Source organism: Melospiza melodia, chromosome 1, assembly GCF_035770615.1.
Source record: "Melospiza melodia melodia isolate bMelMel2 chromosome 1, bMelMel2.pri, whole genome shotgun sequence".
Classification (NCBI taxonomy): domain Eukaryota; kingdom Metazoa; phylum Chordata; class Aves; order Passeriformes; family Passerellidae; genus Melospiza; species Melospiza melodia.
In genome coordinates, this window is record NC_086194.1 from 29,246,173 (window position 1) to 29,272,426 (window position 26,254).

At 36.0% G+C, this 26,254-nt stretch overlaps 1 protein-coding gene across 7 annotated transcripts in view; it reads right to left on the bottom strand.

Moving 5' to 3' along the window:
* The window catches only part of DGKB (diacylglycerol kinase beta), a 377,865-nt gene that overhangs the window by 221,883 nt on the left and 129,728 nt on the right, over positions 1 to 26,254 (bottom strand). For all 7 annotated transcript variants that reach the window (XM_063152328.1, XM_063152337.1, XM_063152375.1 and 4 more), the window contains 7 exons: positions 22,550 to 22,599; positions 21,144 to 21,218; positions 20,528 to 20,647; positions 10,460 to 10,577; positions 7,641 to 7,729; positions 7,444 to 7,560; positions 3,213 to 3,311 (listed from right to left, as the gene is read on the bottom strand). In XM_063152328.1, the coding sequence (XP_063008398.1) occupies positions 3,213 to 3,311; positions 7,444 to 7,560; positions 7,641 to 7,729; positions 10,460 to 10,577; positions 20,528 to 20,647; positions 21,144 to 21,218; positions 22,550 to 22,599 (668 nt within the window). The remainder of the gene's footprint in view (positions 1 to 3,212; positions 3,312 to 7,443; positions 7,561 to 7,640; positions 7,730 to 10,459; positions 10,578 to 20,527; positions 20,648 to 21,143; positions 21,219 to 22,549; positions 22,600 to 26,254) is intronic.

Sequence of the window (26,254 nt, forward strand, 5' to 3'; positions counted from 1 at the left end):
AATTGAGTTAAAGATTTTTAAACTCACTGCCAGTCAACCTTATCATGAACTTTCATTATGTGCATGTAATTAATTGGGTCCAATGAACAATATCAGTACTGAGTTATAGACTTTTCCCCCCCACCATATAATTAGAATATAATTACCCACAGGATATCAGAATGATGCAAAACCTTTCCTCTAAATGTGCCCTCATTAGGAAACAAGTCTCAATGTACATTTATTCAATCAGTATGAATTAATTAAAATGTTACTGAAATAAAAGGCAGTAACATTAAAGCATATCTGACATCTATTAAAAGACTATCACTTGAGATCTGCACACCGTTTATAACAAAACTCATTTAACTTGAATAAAAAACTTCACCCTACAAGAAGCCTCATATACAGTAAACAGAAAAGTAAAAAGGACAGAAGTTGACAAACTACATTTTACTAAAACATTTAAAATTGATGCCGTGAGATATGAAAAATCGCTACAAGACACTGAATCTAGACAGATGTGATGTTTTCATGATGTACACAGTGTCAACTACTGAGTTTCCCCATTGTTTTTTTCAGCTGACAATGTAGCTTATCATATTGAAGAATAACATTTGGAAAGCTCTATTTTTGTGCAGTTTGTAAGATGGAAGGACCTTTATTTAACTTAGATCAGCCATCTAACTTTCACATGACAAGGCATTTTGGTTCTCTCTCCAGCCACTAAGAGTCACTCAGCTGAGATCATTTTGGTAGCACTGGTTATGGTATATGGTGCTGTGAAATGCAATGTGTGAAAAAGTCCTTTAACTGTGCAGAAATTGTTGAGGCTGGACTTCACAAGAACTGAAGAAATGAGACATGAGACATGCTGGATAAAAAAGGAAAAAAATATGAATGCCCCTGCCTCTGCAAAAGAGAAAAGATGAGAAGGTATTTAGCTTGTACCCTTGAAGAAAAACTTAGGAGAAGGCATCTTGTTCTGAGATTATTTCTGCAGTTTTCTGAAAGAAATCTTCCAAAGCTAGAGGTGGAAAGGAGGGCCAACATTTTTAGGAGATGAAAGATACAAGATTTTTCATCTTGCTGTTTTCCTTTTATCCTATGGGAGAAGAAAATACATTCTTCTCTGACACCTCGAAATACTCAAGGATATGTCTGGTACAGGCAGCATTATGGTTATCTGCTTTTATTTGCCTTCCACATACACACAGCATTGCAAGAATATTAATGCTCAGCTGATCATTGAAATCAAATGGTGACCTGGGTGAAGGACCCTTCCATGGTCAGATTTGTATGTCAGAACACACAATTTTTATTAACAGACACACTTGCATGGTTAGATGGCTTTCACAAGAATATATTCACTGGTTTTGCTGTCCTTATTGAGAATGCTGGTCTCACATGCACTGAAGTATTATGTTTCTCAAAAGGAATCCCCATAACAGGAAATGGGAGACACTAATTAAAAAATTACAATCACAAATCATATGTACACTATTACCAATCACTTTCAGAAGAAATTACTATTAGCTAGGTCAGTGAGGTAGTATTTTGTAACATAAGTAAACTCAGGACTTTAATGCATTTTTGAAAGAAACTACTAGATGAAAAAATATACTATAAAATTATAACGTCTCCCTTAAATCACAGCAAAATATATTTTCCATTCCAAACAATATAAATTGTGCTGAAATACATGTTTTGTGTTGCACTTGTCAGTAACATGATTCCAAAACAGGAAAACATATTTACTTCTGCTTATGCCTTGAAAATTTGGAGATAAAACAAACCTATTGAAGAGTGATTTGACTCTAGAGTGGTTCTACATATCCTGTAAAAACTTCACTAAACTCCAATTGTGGAATGAAAATCTTAATTCCTCTATTCCTCTTCCTCTCCTGAAAAGAAAATGCAGTTATGCCAATATAACTGAAGATAAAATTTCATGCTGAAGATTCATTCTGTTAATATGAAGGGCAAATGATAAATGACATTAATTTGAAAACAATAGCCCAATAACTGAATCATAATTTCCAGATGCAAACTTTTAAACTATGACCTCAAATCCTGAAAATCAAATAAGGTAATACAAAATATAATCATCCAACAAACTTAAAATAATATTTTATAAGTATCAATCAGAACTTGTCCAGATAATACAAAAATGCCATAGAGACAAACTAAAAAGCCACTTTTGTGATTTGATTTAAAAAATTATTTTAAATATTTCATAAATATTAAAGGCAGGTTTCCATTGGATTGTTTCATTGAGAGCAACGGAATAATTCCACTTTACACAGGTAGAGGGCCAAAGTCTAACATCTTTACTTTAACAGATTTATAAACAAAACAGCCAAAAGGATTAATTAGAAAACAAGTAATTTACAATAGACACAAATATTATTCCTAATGATCAGCAACTGGTTTAAGATTAGGATGCATACTTTCTTTTTTGCCTCCCTTCAATAAATTACACTTTCTTGAGTTCAAGCATTTATTACACTTATTAGAAATATATTTAAAGAGGACCACTCATCTGTTCTCTTATGAATATGATGATGCTATGACTTTCATCAGCATAAAATATCCAATTTAATATGTGAAAACATAAGTTAATTCTCAAGCTCTTTTTTTTAATGATAAAATGGTCAGCTCTTTTCTATACAACCTACACACAGCATGCATTTTTATTTTCATTGAATTGAGTTATTGTTTTTGTGGACAGAGAAATTTACTGTCCATGACTGCAGAATAAAATATACTGTAATGTTGATGCATAGCTTACTGCAAGACCAGTGCCATCATTCTAGGCAACCTCCGGCTTAGATCAGAGACCTCAGCATTGCAGATATACAATATGCATCCCAAGCAAAAACTGCCCATAAGAATAACTTCATTATTCTGGGAAGTTGGATCTATAAAAGATGTAAAATGTAGAAGTGTTCTGCCTATACAGTTTCTGGTAAGTACAGTCTGAATAAGTGATAAAACCTGAGTCAGCTTCAGTTATAATATGCCCTACAGAAGGTTCATTCTCACATGAAGGGAAATGCAGTATGTAGAGGGTAAAACACACTTATGCCTATAAACCCATCAGCCAGGATTTCACATTGTGTTTAAGGTTCACACAGTCCTGTGAACTTAAATATCTGGCAGGCAGTCCCAGAGCATTTTAACATTGCATTTGAGAGAGGATTACATCTGAAATTAACATACAAACAACTCACCAACACTACTGGGCAGATTGACGTGGGTGGCAAAATATGGTCCTTCAAAGGTCCACAGTCACATTCAGGTTTCAGGTGTGAAGCACACTTGTTATGTAACTATATGAAGACAGAAAATGAAGATTCAACTTAGACATTTTTTTATTAGCATCAGAAAATGGGCATCTTAGAGGGGATGAGTTTCATTAACCTAATTATTACTGAGGCTCTGGAAGGAAAACAAAACATACTGCAGTAGAAAGCTCCCTAGGATGGACAAAACTAACATATTTGTATTAAAGTGAAGAATGATGGATTAAAGTATTTTTCAGTTTGGAAATTGCATGTGTGGATCAGCACACAAAATAAGAACATGGCACAGCAATACATTAACAGCAGCATACTGTTACTGCTGACCAAAAGCTTCATTTCAGGAGAGAGCTTCTTGCATTGAGCCAGGAGCTTCTGTTCTACTACTAGTGAGTAATTCAAGGCAGCTTTTGGCAATACTGGTGTAACTCTGCTTTCCTCCTGAAGCTGATAGCCACTACGGATTCAAATAAAAGAGAAGAACACAGGAATATCCTACATTAAACTTCACTGAGTAAATTTTGGTCTCGATTGAATCAGCTTTCAGGCTTCCATTGACTGCTGAGGAACTGGAACTACTCTACTTTTTGTAATTTTTGTAATGCTTAGAATTCATCCAGTTTTCTTGAAAGCAATGACAATAGCTCTACTCTGAAAACATCAAAAGGATATCCTCAGGTCTGCTGACAGGAAGACCATTGGCTGACTTCCATTTTGTTACAGAGGCTGAATGGACAAATGTGCATATAACAGGAACATAAAACGTTAACAAGTAATGATAAATGATGAAATATTTTGCACTAGCAATCAAGAGTTCCCGGTCATAATTTAGAATTAAACTCAATTCAAATTACTCTAAATATTCAGGCACACAGTACAAAGGCACAGTCATGTGCTTGGATCATGCAAAGCATTCACATTTAACTAGTATACTTCACCATATCATTAGAGATAGAATAAAATAAAATTAATATTGTAAAATTTCATGAAAATTTACTCTTTCTGGACTTGATGATCATAAAGGTCTTTTCCAACCTAAATTATTCTGTGTTATTATCTCTGTATAGATTCAATAAAATGCATTAAGGCATCCAGATAGCATCCATTTCCCTTTAGAAATGGACATTTTTGAAAAGGTGTATATTTACAGTAAAGAAAAATAATCAGGCTAATAAATATCAGGAGTTGTGAGGTAAAAAATCTTACTAACAAGTGATTTATCTAGTATAACAGGTAGCATACAGTATTAGTTCAACAGGTTGAAAAGCTGTTACAAAACCTGTAGTTCAATGCCTGCGTCTCTAAATCACATTTTTTCAATGACTGACTCATTTTCCCTTAAATGGTTTAACTCATATGAACTCTATCAAAATTGCAATAATATTGTACCAACTGCTGATATATATAAACTTTATTGGTAATATGGTCTTCATAAAGTTATCTGGTACAGTTAATTTTGACATGACATTTCTGAATTTTGAACTGAACAGCACCTAATATTAGCCTTGTCCATATTAATTTATAATGCAAAGTTACCTTTTTAGGCAGTTACTTAGCAACAGAAAATAAAAGTCTAAAGAGTTTTGATTTACTCTGAGAATTAAAGCCTTATTGTGAGGGTATTTTGGTAGCCCTGTAATCTAAATCATTTGTCATGCTAATTCTCTGCCTCAGTGGTAAGGCTACTTGTACCATAATTAATGCACACCAGGCCATGTTACATCAAATAAAAGTATCTTCACACATTCAGTGGTAATTAGCAGCTTTGCTACTCAGTGGCATGCAAACTTATCTAGGAAAAAATAGCTTAATCTTCTTATTAGTCTCTGCTGATCTCTGACAACAGAATTGGCACATAGCAAATAACAAAAGGCAGAAGAAACGTAGCTTTAATGGAAATAACACTTTGACACAAATAAACAAAATAATATGCATGTATCTCAAAAAAAATATTTTAGCAGGTTTTATATACATTTCCCCAAAACTCCCTTATCCTAAACCTATCTCTTGTAGAATATTATCTCACCCACAAACCTGCAAAGCAGGAAAAAGCGTATTTGCTGGAGAGAAGATGAGGGGGAAAAAAAATCTACATTACCATGGTGGAGAACTACAAATTATATGGAAGAGGGATCGTGGATTTGGCTGAGAAGTCAGTATAACAAGGCTCCTTAGTGAAAAACATCTCTAAATTTTGGGACTTGAGTCAGTTATTTGACATCAGAACTGACCTTATTAAGGTGTAAGGATAGATATATTAAAAAAGCATGAAAGAGGCTCAGAATTAACTCCATAATAAAGAGCATCCCCTTCAATTATAAGCTGTGAATGTGCAGTACTAGGAATTGAAAAACACATGAAGGATGTAATCATAATTATATAACCTCAGAATATCCATTCAAAAATCACACATGTGTTAGAAATTCAAAACACTTTTTCTGTAATAAAGGTATTACTATTAGAAAATGAAGCTATTGCAATAGAATAAATCAAGTGAAGAGAACTGCAAGTGAATAGGAGTTTGAAGTATAATTTGCAGTATTTAAAAATATTCATTCTTTACTTGTGTCTAATTCAAATCTGAATATATAAAAATAAATAAAATATTTCTAAATTTATTTGAAAATAAAAAATTGCTTTTAAAAAAGGCCTTTAAATTACTGATGGAAATAAACAGAAAAACTGTAAACCTTAGTGCCAATATTTTTAACTTCAGCTGTCAAAAAAGCACGCACCCATTTTTAATTGGAACCCCGACAGTTATTTAGGCATTTAAATAAGCACACAAGCACCCAAGACATTTTCAAAAGAATTCAGCATTTTTCTTTAGAGTGATTTCAATCATAAATAATTCCTCAGTACTTCTTCAGTGAGTAACAGATCTTATGAAAATCCTTTGAATCTTGATGTACGGCTTCGAGGAGTGAAAAACCTTTACAAATCTGGTCCAGATCCGCATGAACTGATGGGAAAATAATTTTTACTGAAGAAAGATGGAATCTGCAACTTCCTTTGACTTTAGAAGTCAACATATGTTACATAATATATATTTCTTGAATTATATAGACATATTATACAGGTATAAACACTAGTATATCTACAGCAGAACACCCTTATTTTTCTTGCTAAACACATGTACCATCGCCTAAGTTTAATTATCTACATGCAAAACATTTTGGATTGGTTGTTTTACTCTTTACATAAATTATCCAAATTTTGACAGCAATCTGGACTACATATTTACTTTCTTCTAAAATATTGTTTTTAAGTAATCATAACAGCTTATCACTGAAAGCATCCTGGATCTGTTTTCTTTGATGATGTTTCATATTTTGTATTCTTGTGTTAAGAAAATATGTCACGAAACATCCAAACTTTTACGTTTAAAACAAACATTCACTAATGCCTCAGTCTCATATTATTATTTAAAGCACTGAACAAATAACTGCTGTTCCGTAACAATAATAATAATGATATCAGCAAAACCAGCAAATACACGCGAAGAAGGCTGAAATCTCTCTCTCCATTTAGATTTAAATCTTGCCCTGGCTAGAAACAGAAATACTGGCATTGCTCCTTCTAGCATGAAGATCTCACTTATAAGGGCAGTGTTCCCTGAATGTCATTAGTTCCAGTTACTGGTTCCTGCTGAATAAGGAGTGCACAAAAGTTGTATATATTTGACATGGTGCACAGATTAGTATATTATCAACTTGTCTCTGCTATTATTCCCAGACACTTGGAATCACTGTATCCTACTAGATGTCCTCAAATTCATTTGCCTGTCAGTACATCACCAGTTAGACCTAGTGTCACAGTGACCTTGATTTTTCCTGGTACTGAAAACTTTCTTAATCTTTCTGCAGTGAAGATTGGGAATTCTGCTCTTTAGTGGCACACATTATTTTCATATGGATATTGTCATGAAGCAAATTTGCTTCATGATATACTGAAGTAAGCATTTCATTACATGAAATAAGCATAATTACTGGCTACAATTAAGAAGTCCTAAGAATACTCTGCATACCATTCCTTAAACACACACCAGTCACTGCTGATGACTAAACTGAATGATACATTCCGGATTAGGAGGCTACAGAAAGACATTCAATGATTTTTATCTCTCAAACCTGTGTGAAAGGTTTTACTGTAGTATACTCACTGTAATCTGACACCAAACACAGTGAAGTCCAGTCAAGCCTTGGTAACACTTGATAGTTTTGTGACACTTATCACATTTTGTTGGACAGTTTCCTTCTACCCAAAAATGGTGCATTACCTGCAAAAGAAAAATGTGGATATACATAGAGTTACTAAATTAACAGGTACATGGCAGAGCTAATGCTACCCCAAACTTACATCAGTATTCTTTTTAGACTTCACATATGTTTTGATGCAAGACGCAGGAGCTCTGGAGACGCAGCGTTCATGGACTGTATACTTGCAAACTGAAAAAAGAAAGACGTTATTAGATGTTGAGGCAATGGTGTTTCTCACTACATTTCTATGAAGCAAATAACATTACCAGCATGTCATCTCGAAGTAATCAATCCAATCAGTCAATGAAAACTCAAACTAGACTGCTTTTTCCATGGAATACAAAAGGCCAATTAGAACAGGAAATATTATGCAAGTGAGAAATCCAAGAATGCACTATCATTGCATAACAGGAAATGCTTAATTAAATCAGACCTTACTAAATTTTTTCACAATAATTCCCAAATTACAAAAATATTAAAGACAAATTGGTGACTGCCAAGTGGTTTGTGTTATTTGCTAGTAGAAAAAAACATATATTTTACCAACTATAGGCATGAGAGCAGCTGGCAAGCCCAAAAATAAAAGCCAATGAATTTACGTTGTTCCTACCATTGATTTATAAATCAGAAATGGCTGATTAGTTCATTTTTTAATAGCAATTGTTTTCACGCATTCCATGTAATCACCATAACTTTGAGTCCTGTTTTACAAAGTACTAACTCCTGAGAAGCTTTTTTTTTTTTTCCCTAAGCCCTCCTACACCAGTTTTAGGTAACTGCTATCGCTGACCAGGTCTTTAAAGATCATGCTAGCTGCATTTGGAAAACCTACAGTGCAGGATACAATGCAAAGCTCTCCTGAGTTCAATGATACAACTGTGCCAAGATGAGGAAGTAATGCTACAGCTTATGCCTGCATTCAATAGAGTCAACTATTAAAAACTGAGAATGAATTTCTCCCTGCATGGTATATGTCTCAGGCTTTTGACCTCGAGAGCAATTAAGCACAAAGTACTTCTAAACACCTTGCTTGCACCTATTACACAAACCCAGTGGGAGGCGCAGCCATTAATCAGACAAACTGCAGGGAGTAACATTGTTGATTGGACCATGGAGGGATGGTGAGGACCCCTGTGGTTCCCCTCCTTTTTTTTTTTCCTCCCACACAATCTAAAATGCAAATAATGAAATCTATAGCAATGCTTTGAAAATATACTGGAGAAAAAGCTTAGCTAAATAAGGAAATAGTGGAATAGTTTAGCAAGTAGACTCAGGCTCTTGCTGCATGAAGTAATTGAAAGGAGTATGTTCTTCAGACACTCTGAGACCACTGTTCTCACAAAATAAATGGCTAGCACAATAATAAATACATTCTCAAAAGACATTGCAGCAGAAAAAAATTGCAAGCCTTGCAAGGCTGGTCGTTTTGGGACAGTCAAGGTAACTGGCCTACCCATTTCTTGTAACTACTGAAGGTGATCTACATTATTTTCTCAATAGAACTCTCTTGGTCTTAGTTCTTCACAATATCAGTCTGACAAAAAAGAATATTAAAGCATGTAACATTACAAAATCTAATAGTCAGATCAGTATTTGATATAGATATTCCAGTTGCTGTTATCAGCATTTAACAATCTCAAGTTGTGCAATTCCTACTTGTTTGAATTTTAATAAATGTATCTTTCCCGTTTCATAGTACGGTGAATGAAATTATATTATGTGAAAATGCATACAAACATTTACTTCCAAATTATATTTCAGAGAAGTCTGTGGCCCCCAGAGGAGAGAAATGGTCAATTCAAACCCCTCATTCATTCAGACTAATTTCAAATTAAATCAATAGAACTGCATAGGCAGAAAGGTTCTCATCACCTGTGAGGGGCTATCTTTCATACCAAAACCACTGAAAGGCAATTGTAGTAAGTTGCAGATTATTTTACCAAAAAGAAAAATAAAAGGTGACTTGGTACTATCATGAGAAGAATACAGCTGTGTACTAAAGTTCTTATTCATCTAATGGAGCAGGGCATAACATGAACCAATCACTGGGATCGTCCACAAGACATATTCAAATCAGAAAACAGGTCTTAAAAAAAAGATCAATCATTGGAACATGACACAAAAGAAAGATATGGATCTTCCATTTCTGGAAACTTTCAAATGGAGATAAGGTACCTTTCAGCAAGCCTTGGTTTCTCAAGAGACATGTTAAGAGGTGGTGAAACACAGGTGATTAGGAAATGCACAGATACTGCAGTTTCAAAGAACTGAAATGTAGTAATGGCAACTAATAGCCTAATGAAAGTCAAATTAAATGCAGTAGCTTTTCTGTGCTCCTTTTCTTAAAATATATAATCAGTGAAATACATGCATTGAGATTTATGACTACAAAACCAGTAACTATACAAAACTTTAGAACTGTTACAGAAACTTGATTTCTGGGAAAGTGGGATTTTCACCTTCATCATTAACAAAACAATTCTGTGCAAAATTTGAATTAGAAACCACAGGACTTAGATCTTTGTCAAGTTGATACCTATTGTACAAAAATTAGTAAAAACAAAAGAGGAGCAACAAATGTATAAAGTTAAAACCTAAGTCTGATACTCTCTGATAAAAAATAAAACAGCAATAACAGTAAAGAAAAAAAGGGCAATGGACTCCAAAGGGATCTAATAGTGATAACCCTTTGAAAGCAGAAAACTCCCTCAAACAACACATTTTACAGCCAAATCTCTTGAAAAATTAAGAAAAGAACCATGGGCACTTAAGAAGAGAAGAGGAGGGGGAGACACTACTGTGGCAGCAATGGTTTTGTAAGGGGAAGCTATTAGTTCTTTGTTATCCAGCAAGAGCAACATTTCTAGGAACAGACATGCAAGCAAACGGACAAACGGACATGGAAATGCTCATACTCACAAGAACAGCAGAGACCTTGCTTGCCCACTCCGATCAGCATGTTCAAACAAAGATTACAGTAGGCAGGCTTGTTGAAGTGTTTCAATCTCCATACATGCTGCCCATCATCTTTCACATTCTGCACAGGACATAAGAGAAACAGATTTCACTCAATAAAATAAACAGTGAAATATATAAGTGCCAATAAAAATTGGTGATTTACTCAAGAACATAAAAGACAAGCTGTTACTTCATTTAAGACTCGGCACCAGATCATAGCATAATTATTCTAAATACACAGGCGATGATATAATAAAAAAAAATTCTTCAGAAGCTCATGGATATCCATGTGTTTCGAAAACAACTCAGAAAAAATCCAAAAGGCTGCTGTCACCACTGCAACACAATGATATCAATGCAACTAGGCTGATATTAAATTACAACTACTATTAAATTTTTTCCCTAGAATAATCCTAAAAATAATGGTGCTGTAGGTCAGAAGATAAAGCTCCCCAAAACAAATAATAGAGAGGGTTTTCTAAAACCACACAAATATTCTTAATGACTGTCAGAATTAGTTACATATATCACATAAGTGAAACAGGAAAACCAACCACACCACATTGACTATTCCCAGCTTTAAATTAAGATAATCTATACTGCCCATTATCTATCAAAACCCATGTATTTAAGGGTAAGATTTACATCTTAGACCTCTTCTCCAAGAGTTTTACATTTAAGGTAAATTTTTTCAGTCAGCTGTTGCACTATACTCAAATCTTTCATGAATAAACTGATCAACTCACTGGCACTTACTATGTAGGGGCCCACTGTAATTTACATGAATCTCTAAAATATTATCAAATCATTCATTTTATGAAACTAAGCTTTCTGTTGGATGATTCTTCTCTTCCTTCTTCATGGAATCCTTCTGGGGCCTTTCTGTTTTTTGAAGGTTTAAAAAATTATGTGCAGTTGGTACATATTAATTAATTCTCTAAACTCCTGGCTTCTTGGCAATACCGGCCATGAGGCTTTTTCCTTTCTAAAATCATCAGAGGTTTTGATTCTAAAAAAAACTAGATTAACCTAACATAATACCACTAGATTTTTTTAAAGAAACCCTAATTTCTCTTTTACCAAATATAACATCCAATGGAACACAGACAGTTAATGTCCATCAGTTGTTTCCTTGTGTATTGCTGAAACTGTATAGTCTTCTTGGTCATGTCATTGCCAAAAAACATTGCAGCTAAAACAAGTCACACCAATCTCTGTTTCTCAGAAACCACATCAGCAGCTGGTTCTTACCCAGTTTCTGATTTCTCACATCAAACTACTACTACTTGTCATCATGTATACACATGATTCCTTACTAGATTTTCACTAATATTATGGTTTTCACTGACGAGAACAGTCAATGTACATTGGCGAGCATAAATTTTAATAAAAATTTAGCTTTGTCCTAAATTAGCATAAACTGTATAAGTTAAGTCCTTCAAGAATCCGTATTTCTCTGTTCTAGAATTAGAAGTTGATAAAAATCAAATACAATGAAGACTTCATCATCCTTGTGGGCAAAAAAGAAAAATCCTGAAGCAAAATCAGCACTCTAAGAAATTAAGTATGTTTGGCTCAAAGCTAGGTCTAAGCCGGAACATAACTTTGAAAATTTCCTACAAGTTACCTAGGAACAAAAAAACCTGAAGTCCATTAAAATGTATCTTTTTTCTCTAGTATATCAGGATCAGAGTATAAGTAATAGCTGCCCCAATATTACCAGCAGGAGTTCAAATGCCATCTCTGACAGCTGGGCAATGTCAGGGTCCCCTTTCTGCAGCAAAAGCACAGCAGATGCCTAATGTGGGATTCTCAGGCTGGCAAAGTGTGTGGAAGTTTTCCAATTTCCCCTGAAGAAGCAGAAATAGATTCTGCAGCTGTGAAGCACTAGAAGCCTGTCAAGCTCCTTCATGACTGGCAGCTGAAGAGGATGTATTCCATTAAACAGAGCTCTCTAACTTCTATTTTTCTTCTCATCTTACTATCATATTCCACACATTTTTGAATTATTGTGAAACTACAATATAGTATGTGAATTTCAAGCCTTCTGAAAGTAGGCAATTATTCATTAGACAGCAAAGACCACGTAAATCCTTCTGCGGAAAAAACAGCAGACAATGTACACTTCAATTTTAACACCACTCAGGTCATCAACACATAAATCATAAACCACAAGCACTTAAAATGTATGCTGACCAGCCTTACTTAGCAAAATGCTTGCTGTTTAGGAAAATTAACAGAAATTCAAACTTATGCATAAACTTCCCTCTCTTCCACATTAATTTTGTAGTACTTTTTCCTTTTAATTTCATTTTTAAAGAATGACCATTATATGTGAATATGTCGCTTCTTATTTGAACAGAACATATGGTCTAACTTAGCTGGCATTTTCCTTATCAGAAAAACAAACAAGTCTTGATGTGGGTGTTCTGCCAATTAAAACACTTAGCTGTGTTACAGACTGCAACTGATGCAAATCCATTACATAAACACAATGCACTTTTGGAAAAGAGCAAATTAAATTTTTGCTCATGTGCACTGCCAAAAATATGCAATAAAGTCCTGCATATGATTATGTATGCACATAACTTTTTAAAACATTGCCAAGAGAAAAAAAAAAGACATAATATGAAACAAAGCCACCTCAATGCAAGTCTTTAAGTATGAATAAAATCCACAATTCTGACACATCAGTGCATTTACTGACATTAACTAGTTCTGCTTCCATATCCTGAGAAAGAGTTTAAAAACAGACATTAAGAAGATCGCAAAGCAGGGCAGGTACAGTAAAAATCTCTTCCCCACTTCATTATACACATCACTGAAAATCAAGCCTCCGTATGTCATACCCAGACTTTTAAACATAATGACAATAGTAACATTTATTTTGTTAACAGTGGTTGTCTTAACTCATGGTCCTGACCCTGCTACCATGGATTTGATTGCCAAAGCTACCTGACCTTAAAAAGCAAGTCAACCATAAAAGAGCCAACCTTAGAACTAGTGGAAAATTTTATGCTATCAGACTTTAGCTAACATCCCTAACCTAGTTTAATATTAACTTATGCCAGCTTTTTAGATATTTGTGTAAAAGGTAAACAAAGAGATCTGCAAGATTCTAAGACTTAAAAGAAGTAATGAAATACCTGATAAATTTTGATCCCAGTAAACTTACCCTCTTAAAATAGCTACAGAGCATCTAAAATACCAGAATATTCAGGTTTTTTCTATGAGAAGAGTTAGGAACAAGCATCCAAGTGAGAAGGATGTTATGGAGTAGCTGTTATTCTTTCACTGATTTGTTTCCATTTATTTTAAAAATATTACTTGACTTGTTCAATACAATTTTATTATTGATTTTTAGGTATTGTTCCATCAGTGGGAAGGTGAGAAAAGTTTCCATTAATCTATGCAGTAAACACAGATTAAAACAAATATCATTACATTCTATACTCCTTTGGTTGGCTCTTAGCAAAGAATTCGTATCACGTTTTGCTTTGTTCAATTTGGGAAGAAAGGATTTTAAGTCTGTTTTTGGTCAGGTGGAGAGGGAGTAACCTGACTCAAGGGACACACTGTTTGGGATGCTCACTCCTAATTTCTGAGATACTGATTTGATTTGAGAAATCAAACCAAAAATCTTCTACAGCCTTCACCCCCACACTCATCCAGAAACAGAAAAGGGAGCACAGGAGAGAAAATTAAATGGTTTTAAAAAGCTTCATAAATAGCCACAGTATAGAGTTGCCCTGTCCAAAATCTATAACCGTTTGCCATCTGCAGAGACTTAAGATGCTGCAGAAATCAAGTTGTAAATAAGGGTAAATCTGTATACCTGCGTGAAACACCATTTATTTTACACCTTATACACAGAAGAGGTTAGTTACTCCTTACTTTTCCCGGGCTTTTTTTAACCTGTAGGGAAAACAAAAGGGAAAGCGGGGCTGCAGTAAGGAAAGGCATTTGCGAAGTTGCCGCAGGGCAGCGCGGACAGGGCCGGGCCGAGCAGCGCCTCGGCTCCAGCCAGCGCAGCCTCTTCCGCGGGGACACCGCGCCCTCAGCGGGGACACCGCGCCCTCATCGGTGGGCACACCGCACCCTTCGCGGGACACCGTGCCCTCAGCGGGGACACCGCGCCCTCATCGGTGGGCACACCGCACCCTTCGCGGGACACCGTGCCCTCAGCGGGGACACCGCGCCCTCATCGGTGGGCACACCGCACCCTTCGCGGGACACCGTGCCCTCAGCGGGCCCATCGTGCCCTCCTCAGCGGGGACACCGCACCCTCATCGGTGGGCACACCGCACCCTTCGCGGGACACCGGGCCCTCAGCGGGGACACCGCGCCCTCATCGGTGGGCACACCGCACCCTTCGCGGGACACCGGGCCCTCAGCGGGGACACCGCGCCCTCATCGGTGGGCACACCGCACCCTTCGCGGGACACCACGCCCTCAGCGGGCCCATCGTGCCCTCCTCAGCGGGGACACCGCACCCTCATCGGGGGGCACACCGCGCCCTCAGCGGGACACCGCGCCCTCATCAGCGGGGACACCGCGGCCTCTACGGGCACACCGCACCCTCAGAGGGCACACCGCGCCCCCTGCGGGCCCTGACACCACAGCAGAGCGGCACAACAACTCCTTCATCCCTCACGGGGCCTCTGCTTCCAGCTGGGAACGAGCTGGCACAAAGGGAGCGAGCTACAGCTCAGGGGGCTCGAGTGCGCCTTCCGCCCGTATGGAAATAGTGCACGGTGCATCGGAACTTCGGCCTTCCAGAAAACTCACACTTCACAAAAGACTTACAGAAATGTCACTCAGGACAAAGAAAGGCTTGACTGTCTTTCTTCCTCGCTGAACAAAAGAAATAGAAGTCTATGAAACTGCCCAGGTGTTGAGCAGTCATGTCAAGCTCCGGCCTGAAGGGATTAATCTCGGTGTAACAAATGTTTGCAGGTCTCTAGTTTGGTTCCATTTTAACATACAACTCAAGAAGCATGGCAACAAAAATGAAATATACACCATAAGAAGCACGCCAAGTGTGGACTCCCACTGAAACATTCTATCCCACATTTAATCAAAAGAGTTTAAAATTTCTTTTTCATTATTTGAGTACAATTGCATAGTATTTGCTGTTTGAGGATCCAAAGGAAAATTTTAGGAGTATATCCTTATGATTTAATTGAAATATAGTCTCAATTCTACACAAATGTTTGTCCCACCAAAATTTACCTTGATTTAAAAGGTGAACTGGGTTGGAAGTCACAATTAGTGATTTAAAAGAAAGGTATATTTGCTTTAATTCAAATTATTGCTGACTTTATGCAGCATTTGCGGGTTTTAAACTTCTCTCTCACCTTAGGGCAGCTGTGTTCAGCAACTCTACCGCACCAGGTACAGTGCAACCGTGACATCTAGTGGTCAGTGGAGAGAGAATAAAATACTTCCCTACAATACAGCATTTCTTTAAACACTAGCACTTCTGAACTTGCAGTTTCTACTTCCTTTTTATGCTACCACTGACAGCAGTAATCATTTGTTACAGGAAAAGTGAGACCAAATATCTGGCATGCAATTACTCTAAAAGAGAAATCAAGTGCTTCTATCAAATCATGGTGGAATAATGTTGTACAACACCTACCAAAGAGCAGAGTACAATGCTTATGGCTGACAATATCCATCATTAAGAAGCCTTTTGTGCACGGATTACAAAAGAAATTTTAAGTGATGCTAGGACAATCAATGAGCTAACTCTTTACCTTCTCTTACAATGTTAATCTATTTAAATTAATGCAGAAGCAAATAAAAATGTCAGAAACTTCAAAGGTTTCTACCGTGGAGAAGTAGAATAAATAGCCTAATGTTCACTAATTTGCTAAAGAACACTTCCCAGAAGAATCAGGAGTACTGCAGGGATGTCTCTGTCCAATTTGTGTTTGGGTAAGAGACTAACTATTGCCTTAAGATGTAAAAATAAATTTGGAAGGTTGATGAGGACTGTGAAAACTCCAGACTGAAGTGTGACACTCAGCAAAAAAATACCTCATATATTTATTACTAAAATTTAAACCACATAAATAACAATTTCCTACATAGATAGCATTTTATTTTTCTTCACTAAATTCTCACTTTACATGAGAATTTACATGAACTGAAAAAACTAAACATCAGAGTAAGAATTACTCTGTCTTAACAACAAAGATTTCAGTAGATGTCATATAGAACACATTTAAACAGTGCTAATGGGAAAAAGGGTAGTCACCCAATTACAAATGGATTATACATGTGTAATACACCCAAGAGCTTTTCTTCTGAAACAAATTGCCAAATAGTACGTGTATCTATCTCAGAACCCTTACAGAAAAAGAACCAATTAAGCTCTTATTTAAGTTCCTTATCTTGTATCCAAATTGCTCCTTTAGAATATCAACTGCCTTCAAAAGCACCAAAAAATCAAATACATCATTTCTATCCTGGAACCTTCTCAGACACAGAATTCTGTATTTCTAAAGTCTACCTTCATAACAACTCCAAAATCAAATCTTAGGAGGAAACAGAACATAAAGTCCAGCAAACTAAAACAAACTGGATATTAAGGTTGATTTCCTAGGGAAATTAGACTTTTTAATGCTCTTTGTCCCATTATCTTCATCACTCTAAACTGCACCAGCAACTTTTAAATTAGTTTAGTAATCTCAAATAAATTTGAAGGGCACTAGAAATTTCATGAAAGTCTATGAAAATGTTGGGGAGGGGGGAAGCAGAGAGGGAGAGAGGGAGAGAGAGAGAGAGAGAGAAAAAGCAAAAGGGAAATCAGGCAGATTTCCTTGTTAATTCTCTGACTTGGTAACAGGTGGCTGGTAAATGCCTGTAGTTACAGCCTAACACTCTTGTCTCTCTCTGAAGGGATTACTGATAAGGTCAGGGGGCAAAGGCCACAAACCTGTGACAGGTTAGGCTATCTCAACCCCACTGCTCATAAACACTGGCTTGTTTATTCTTTTATTTTAAAATCATATAGTTCCATACTTCACTTAAATGCTCCTTATTTTTAAATTATTCTGACTAGGATCTAATCATCTAATACAGCATGAAATAAAAACTGATTGAAAGACTTTAAATGTAATAAAGAACTTTTACATGATATATGACCTTTGTATATAGCTATTATAAGAAACTAAGGATTAAGTACAAACAATGTAGCTGAATTCTGGAAGTACTATGAAAATCTGCAACTGAACTAAATTATCATAGTTTCACTGATATTAGCACATCAAATGAGACCAGCTGAAAATCTTCGTACAAGCTCTATACAACAGTTAAGTACATTCCAGTGTTAATGGACCCCAACCCAAAACAAATTAAATATTCCACTCATATCATCATTTATTTAAATAAACTATAATGACAGTTCTTTGTCACTGTCATACTGGACAAGCTCTGAACTTGATCTCTTGGATTTAAAATTTTGTCATCGCGAGTTCAATACAGAAGGTGACAGAATAGTTTGGTTGTGGGTTCTTTGTGGTGTGCGTTTTGTTAGGGGTTTTTTGTGGTTTTGCTTTGGAGTTGGGGGGGGACAGGTTTTTTTGTTGGTTTTTTTCCCTCTGATTTACAACATATGAAGATTACTTGGACGTGTCTAAAGAGCATAATCCAGAAGGTTATGCCTCATATTTTCACATACTAATCAGTTTGAGGAAAACCTTAAGATTTTAGCACTTTTTAATTTCATTAGTGAGTCCAAAAGATTCTTATCTTATTTTTCATTACCATAACTAAGAGGAAGTAGACAGACACTCAGAAAGCAGAGTCCTGGGAAGCTAGGTTTGCAAAATCTAACAATGGCATGCAAAAAGAAATAAGAGCATCCCACTAATGGGATTGATGCAATGGAATGAAGAGCTTGGATAATACATTAGAGGCTGCAAAACCATCAAAATCATGCTATCAGTTTACACTAAATAACAGACAGGCATTAGTATTGATTTCACTTTTCAATGTCCTAAAATACAATTTTATTCAACTATGAACAAATGGAAGTAGTGTATTTTTGCTGGTTTAATGAAAAATTTAAAAATTTTGCTTTTCTCTACATATAATGCGATGGTTTAATAAGCAGTTTTAAACATAAAAAGAAAAACAGGAGCCCTTTTAAAAGGCAGCATCTTGTCCTAGTGAATCATTAGAAAATTACTAGCAAATCAGCTCATATGTAGGTAATGGAGCTTACATAAACTATGCTTATTGATAATAAGACATTTTGCATGCTATTACAGTATTTCTTCCATGACTGTCCATTTCTGTCTTTTAAATGCATCAAATACTAGGAATACTCTTGATGACAGAAACACTGACCCATGCCAATAACAGACTGCAGAACTTTGATCACTATTTATGCATTCTTAGTATTTCCATAGTAAAGCTATGCAAAGCACAACAAATATCTAAACACTAGTAAAAATATTCAAAAGGATAAAATGCTTGAAAACACAGCTTCTTTCTACCAGCTTTTGCTTTAATATGAAAATAAACTCTACAGAATGATCTGCATTAATTTATGCCATAATTTAGGAGTTTCAAATTATGAAATGTAGAGACTGAAAAATACTCCCAGAACACCTATGTTACCTGTGATGAAAGAAAAATATGTACTGAAAATCACTATCAGTTATCTGCTATAATGCTTGTTTGAGAACATTTCCAGGCCTTTGTTTAGAGTAATTCTGTGGAAATAACAGAATTCAGCCTGATAAAGATCTGCTTTTTCATGACAGTAATTTAACATTTTTCTTACTCCATCTCACATATAGAATTAAGGAATTAGTACTACAGTGATCCAGACACATTGAAAGCTGTCTTCAATTCAGATATTTTACTTGTAATTTAATTAATTAGATTTTTCAAGACTAATATATCTTTCATTCAATAAACTCGTTTGTTACATATTATCCTACACAAAGTATCAATCCGAGCATTCTTCATGCAAATAAAATAGCATAGAGCAACTAGAGCAGTCTAGATTGCACCAAATGGGGAAAATAAATATTATTTATTATTTTCAATATGTGAAAATTACTTAAGAAAATAGATTAAAAAGAGATTAAAAGGCTTTCTTTCGAATAGCAGAAATGCAGTTGAAACCCATGCTTCAATAGATGAGCTCAAAATTAGCTCAAGTATAGGACAGCAGGTGGCACTGACAACATGCCAACCTTAAAACAGCTGCATTGAACTGGTAGAAAATTGATCATACTACATCTGTATTACCTTTAATGTGAGGTTGTAAATGCAGAGAACATAAGCTCATCTTTCGCAATACTCTGTTGGTGTAAGTGTCCCCCTCGATATTGCTTCTTACTATACTAATGTAGTTACAGAGACAGAAGATCTTCATAGGGATGTATTATGACAGAAGATGAGCAACCAATAATTGCTGCAGAATAAATTCCATCTGCACACATGAACTAAAACTCTTTCCCTTGAGAACAATTAACACAAGGAAAGTTTGCCCATAGTACTGGTAGAATCCACCTCACTGGAACTATCCAGGATTGACAGGGCTCTGATTGAGATAACTCAGTCTGTGGCACTGCCTTTAATTAGGGACTGGAACAGAAGATCCCCAAAAGTTCTTTCCAACCTGGATTGCTCTGTGACTCAGTAGTTAGGCCACACAACCCAGTACCATGCTGAGAAGCTTAGACACTACTCCAAGCCTGCTGTAACATATACATGGGCAGTAAAACACAGTTAGCAGATAATACTGCAGCTTGGAATTAACGTGTTGCTAGCAGGAAAAATTATTCAGCTTTTTATAACTACCAGCTCCAGAGCCAGCTTAGTAGGTGGTGCTTTAAACTTGCCAGTGGTTCTGTGGTGTTGATGACACTTTGTGCTTTGCATGTCATTCAGCCACAGTAAAGAGGAGTAAAGCAAAGTCATTCTTTATACAGGCCACAGAGAAACTAACCTGAAGGCCACAGTCAACATGCAAGCAGAAATTTGATGCTACTATTTAATACCTACATTTTCTAACCCAAGAAGGACCAAGAGCGGGATTGTTGTCATTCCTCCTTGGATCCACTCTTCCAGAGAAACAGTGCCATCATGATCATAGTCAATTTCTTCCATCATTTCATGAAGAATCTACAATTTAATGAAAACTCTCATAAGTTCTAATTTATTATTACTATATTCTAATACAGGAACTTGCTAGGACATGTGCAGATCTCCAATTCTCTCATATAAAAAATAAGAAAAATATTACTTGCATGGTAGCTGTAGTCAAATGAGCATGGACAGTTCAGAAAATAAAGTCCTATACTCACATTTACATTTTTTTAACACCTAAATGTCCCAAACCAACTTGTGTCCTTTGTGCACTCACTCTTAAGAAATTTCAGAGACAAACCAGTTAGGTTATGGAAGTTAATTATTACATTCATTGAACATTTCATAGATCAGATTTAAACAGCAAAATACCGGTAACAGTGCTAATTCACAATGCTAATTTATAGTGGAACACAGGCTTTTCTTATTTCTACCATACTCACCCATGGAAAGCCACGTGGATATGAAATATCACAAAATTATGATAGCTGTTTCTAGCAACGTTAAAAAATTGTGGTAACTGGATACATACCGGGCTTAATTCAGTAATATCCCATTCAAGGTATTCTGCAACATGCATCATTTGACCAATGATATTTTCCAGCTCCTAGAGATGAATGAAAATGCATGATACTTAATGCAAGTTTAAAAGAAAAGTTCTACTGCAAGAAACTAGTAAGTCAACTATATTGCATTCAGTGACACTATTTCATCAACATCCCTGATGAAATGCTCTTTTCACTGGAAGCTGTATTCTCAAGTGAATTTGTTCACTAGCAAAAGGTTCTGCACAGACTACAAAGCATTCAGGGAGGCAAAATACAGCCCCCCATAATCAAAGTAATTCAAAGTAGTCAGAGATTCTCCCTTCCTAGTTATCTTTCAAGCACCTATGTTTTCACGATCCAATTTCCAGCCTGTGAAAAGATCATGTAATATTTAAATTCCATCACTCTAAACTATTTTTACAGTAATTATATAAATCACAAATTTCTAACAGAAATAAGGCATAGAGTGGATTCTGTAAACTACTACAGATTTATTTTCTTACCACTATAGTATTGCCTTGATCATGTATCACTAGGGCTCTTCTAGAATTATATATATGCTTTTGCTTTGTAAACATGCTCAAATGCTTATCTAGGACCATTCTAAATTCTCATTTGTATCCAGGCATCTAACCCAACGTGATATTGCCTAATATTATGGTGCCATATTTATTTTACATCCATATATAATTTTGCTTCCCTATTTCCCTACAACTTATGGGAATCACTTCCTCTTCCTTACCAATCCATTCTATGCTGTCTTCCTTCCAGAATATACAAAAGAACATGGGAAAAAAACCCAAAGGAAAAAAAAAAGAACACTGCTAATAAAACACTTGTTTCTGTTAGGTATCAGAAAAAAATAGTTACATTTTTTAAAATTATTTCCATATCTCTGACTTTTCTTCAAACATTTGGTTGGCCTACTCCTCAAAACTTTGCCCTTAATATTGTTCCTCCATTCCTCATAATACCATGGAAGTTGTGAAATCTCTCCATATAAATCCACTGTGTGACTCTCATACTTCACCTTTTTAATGAAATCTTTAAAAATGTGCTTTCATACACATCTCCCAGCAGCATACCAGAATTGCTGGAATCATATTAATGTGTCCCCTACAGTAGTATCATTAAAACTCAGAAGACTATAGAACAGAACTCCATGACAGCAGTGTCAGCAACTGCAAATTTATATGGTTGTAGAAGCAGCATTTCTCATTGGAAAAGAAAACTCAGGCATTAATTTTCAAATGAATTAATTTTTATTGACTATATTTTATACTGCCTCTAATAATTTAGGATAAATATAAATTTGATTAGAACTAATGTAGTTTTGTATAGTTTTGTCATGCTGACATACTCTTACAATGCAGTACATAAAAAACATTACCGAACTATCCAGGTATCCATTCCCATCTGTATCATACAAGCGAAACATAACTGAAAAGAAAACAAAGAGAGAAGGAAGCTCAATTAGAAAACACAACAAATACATCTCTTTTTCATAAAAAAACCAACCCCAAACCAAACACAAAACAACTAAGCCTGAGTTTCAAAGAAAGGACAAATATTAACATTTTTGTTTAATGACCAGATTAGCTATAGACCCTCCAAACAAGCTGCACCATGTGAAAGGTTCACTCAGCAAACTACCCTGCCACAGTGCCTCCAACAAGACATCCTAGCCAGAGATGCACCTTTTCCACACCATCACCCTAACAGCTAATTTGGTGTGTGAATTTGATTTTGCTTCCCTATAGAGAGGATCTGTCTCCATGAGAACTAGCAAAAGGCCCTTCTCTGTGATCTCACCAAACATAGGGTAACACACAATTGGTCACAAATGTTGGTAAACCTGCCTAAGGTACAATGCTACTCTCCCTTGGCTGCAGCTTTCATTATTCAACAGTGGTTGCTCTAGAAACTATTTTCTGACCACCTAAATGAAACACAGGATTAATATTTTAAATATCTAATCATCCAAGTCCAACAATAAACATTCATCACAAAGTGCCGGCATGACTTCTTCCAGGACCACACTTGCTTCATCAGCCTCAAAATGTACTCCAAACATTCTGGGGAACCACATGGACAAAAAGGTATATTTTCGCAATACCCAGAGAAATATATGCTTTCAAGATTGTATCATGACTTGATGCCAGCCAAAAGCAGGGTTACATGTGCCATTACCAAGATATTTGGAAGCAGCAAACCATAAAGCTTTCAAAGGAATATTGATGGAAGACTAAAAAGAAGTCCAAAAGCCTAAAAATACACCACTCTTTGTCCCTACTTTCAGGACAGTTAGTCAAAACTCTGAAATCCAAATACCCACCATGCTCCTCAAAAGCACCATTTTTTTTTTTACCCCTACACCTATTTTTTAGGGACGAAGAAGTCCGCCCATTTAGTGGTGGTTCCAGGACAATGTAATGCTTTCATCAACAGCAGAACACAAGTAATCTGTTTCCAATCAGATGTCTCTGGAAATGTAACATACAACCTATTTAACACTGAGGAATCCTACCACACTGGATCCATAGCAGATGCTGCTACAGTCCAGAAAATTGAAAAAACAAAGCTTACCATAATTTTCAGGAAAAAAATATAATGAGAAGTAAGAAGAAAGTATTAGCAATTAGAGAGTAAAGTTCAGAAAGAATTTGATCATTTTTGGACTTACAGAAAAACTGTTATATGTATAGGTTTGTTTCACTTATATCCTCCATCTTGGGAATGAGTGGATCATCTAACTGTGTGGAAAGAAGTTAAGCCCTATACCTCTCTACCACTTCAGCAATTTTTGCCACTACCTTGCACTGCTCTTCAGAGCTGTAATACAAGATTGATTATATTTACAGCAGTACACTATTTCACGCCACAAAGGCCCATGATTCATTAGTTACAGGTTAGGAAAACCTATAAAATATCCTTCTTTCCCTAGAGTTACCACAGCAAAATTGCTTCGGTGTAAAACAAGTTAATGTCAAAAGTCACCAGAGATTGGTACTACCCCTGCTAGTACACCTTCCACCAAAGCTTCTCAGAGCTTGACAGCTAATATTGTCTGGCAAAGGTACCATTAGGCATTCACAGTTTCCACGGGGATGAATCAGTGAATCACTCAACAATAAAGATAAAATTATTTGGCTCTCCTTCCTCCTCCTCTGTGATTCTTAGACAGTAGTTGAGATAATGTTTTACAGCAAGTTTTAGCACTTCTGTGACCTTTACCCACTCCAGAGCAGTAGTGCTTACAACTTTTTTTTTTCCTTTAAAATGAATCAGTAGTTCTAATCAGTCGTTTAAAACCAGACATTAGTGTAATTATAACTGTTTCACCTTTGTCAAAATAAAGTCTTTCCAATTACATAGGCATAGGGTAGCAAAAAGGCTCAATCTGTGCTCTTGGCTAGATTCTGAAAACTATGCTACTGGTGGGGCATGCAATCTCTTTTCTATTCATGCACTGCTAAATATTCATGTTCTTGATTTACACATTCTAGGAGAAAAAATACCAAAACCAAACCAACAACAAAATGATACAAACAACCAAGAAGAAGTTCTGATGAAAATTCCAGAGCCCAAGTCAAATTTTTCTATTTCTTTTCCCATCCCCTTACCTGATTAGAATGACTGTGCACTCAATTTCTATTTCTACATGGCAATTTAACCTTAAAACATAAGATATGTCCTCTCAGTGTACCTCTGTGAGGAATGCTTGGGATTTTCTTATATTCAGGTCATACATAGATTATGAATAATAGATACACTGAGCATGCCAAACAGGTGAAGTTCACACTATGCAAGACCTCTCTACACTCTTAATAGGTTAGAAAATCCATTTATCTTCTGGAATATTTATAAATCTCTGAAAATCTGTAGATCATATAGATCCAAAGATGAAACTCTTAGTGCAGTTTATCCTCCAGCCTACATCAAATTTTAATTGAAAGCATCACTTTCATGTTCTGCATGTCCTGAATTGAATTTTCACACACTCAGCTATGACTCATTTTTTTCCAAATTTTGTTATCTGGAAAAAAAAAAAAGAAAAGAAAATTGTTTTTTTCCCTTCATTGCTACAAACTTATAATTTACATTACAGCCATCGGACCTACTGCTTTCAAATCTGGAGAGAGAGTTAAATTATACCATTAATTTATAATGAGAATTCAACTGAAATCAAGGGAAAAGTCTGCATACGATGGTGCAGTATAACCTGAAATTTAGACACTAAAAAGTGAAAATACGTATGTATTTCAACTCTGTTGAAAAAGAGGAACTTTGTCAACTCTGTATGATAAAGAGGAAAATAAACCCTTTAAACAACTATGCCCAGAATTATATGTAGCAAATACAACTGACCCTGAATACACAAAATATTTAAGTACCATACACATATTAGGTCACTTGCTCTTAAATCACATATCGCAGTCTTTTGCCCATGCAGCTCCCTTTGCAGGAAGCTCATGGAAAATCCCCATACTGTAATTATCATTGCTCCTGTCTCTCCTCCTTTCCACTGTACCAGCTCCTGACAGCAGGGGAGGCAAGTGATCTCTATTTCATGCCGTGGTTTGTGCATCGAGCTCCTCAGAGCTCCGCTAAGGCTGGCATAACTTGACACCGTGCAGCAGTTACTACACTGTAAGTTAAATTCAGTCCTTGGATCTGTGTTTCTGTGTCTGTGTTCTGAATGTGCATTCACACTTACATTCTCATAGTTTACTCATGTGATACCAAAACAGTATTACCAAATTTGGGGGATTTGCTGTGACCTTGAAGTACAAAGTTGCCACAGCACACTAGCTACAGGTTAACAAAACATCAAGATACTTCAGCAGCATGTAACCTTGTAATGAATTTATTATTTTGGCATAAGCAGAATACTGTTTCCACATCCTAATGTACTGAACATTTACTTTGCATATAAGAGCCTGATTCCGCAGATCTTTAATGAACAGACCAGTTATGTATATTGAAGCATACTTCTCCTCAATAAGGACTATATGATTGGTCTGACTGTTTAGCCACATGAGAAACTGACTTCTGAAACTCCACAATAAGGAAACAAGTTTTCTTCTTTTTTCCT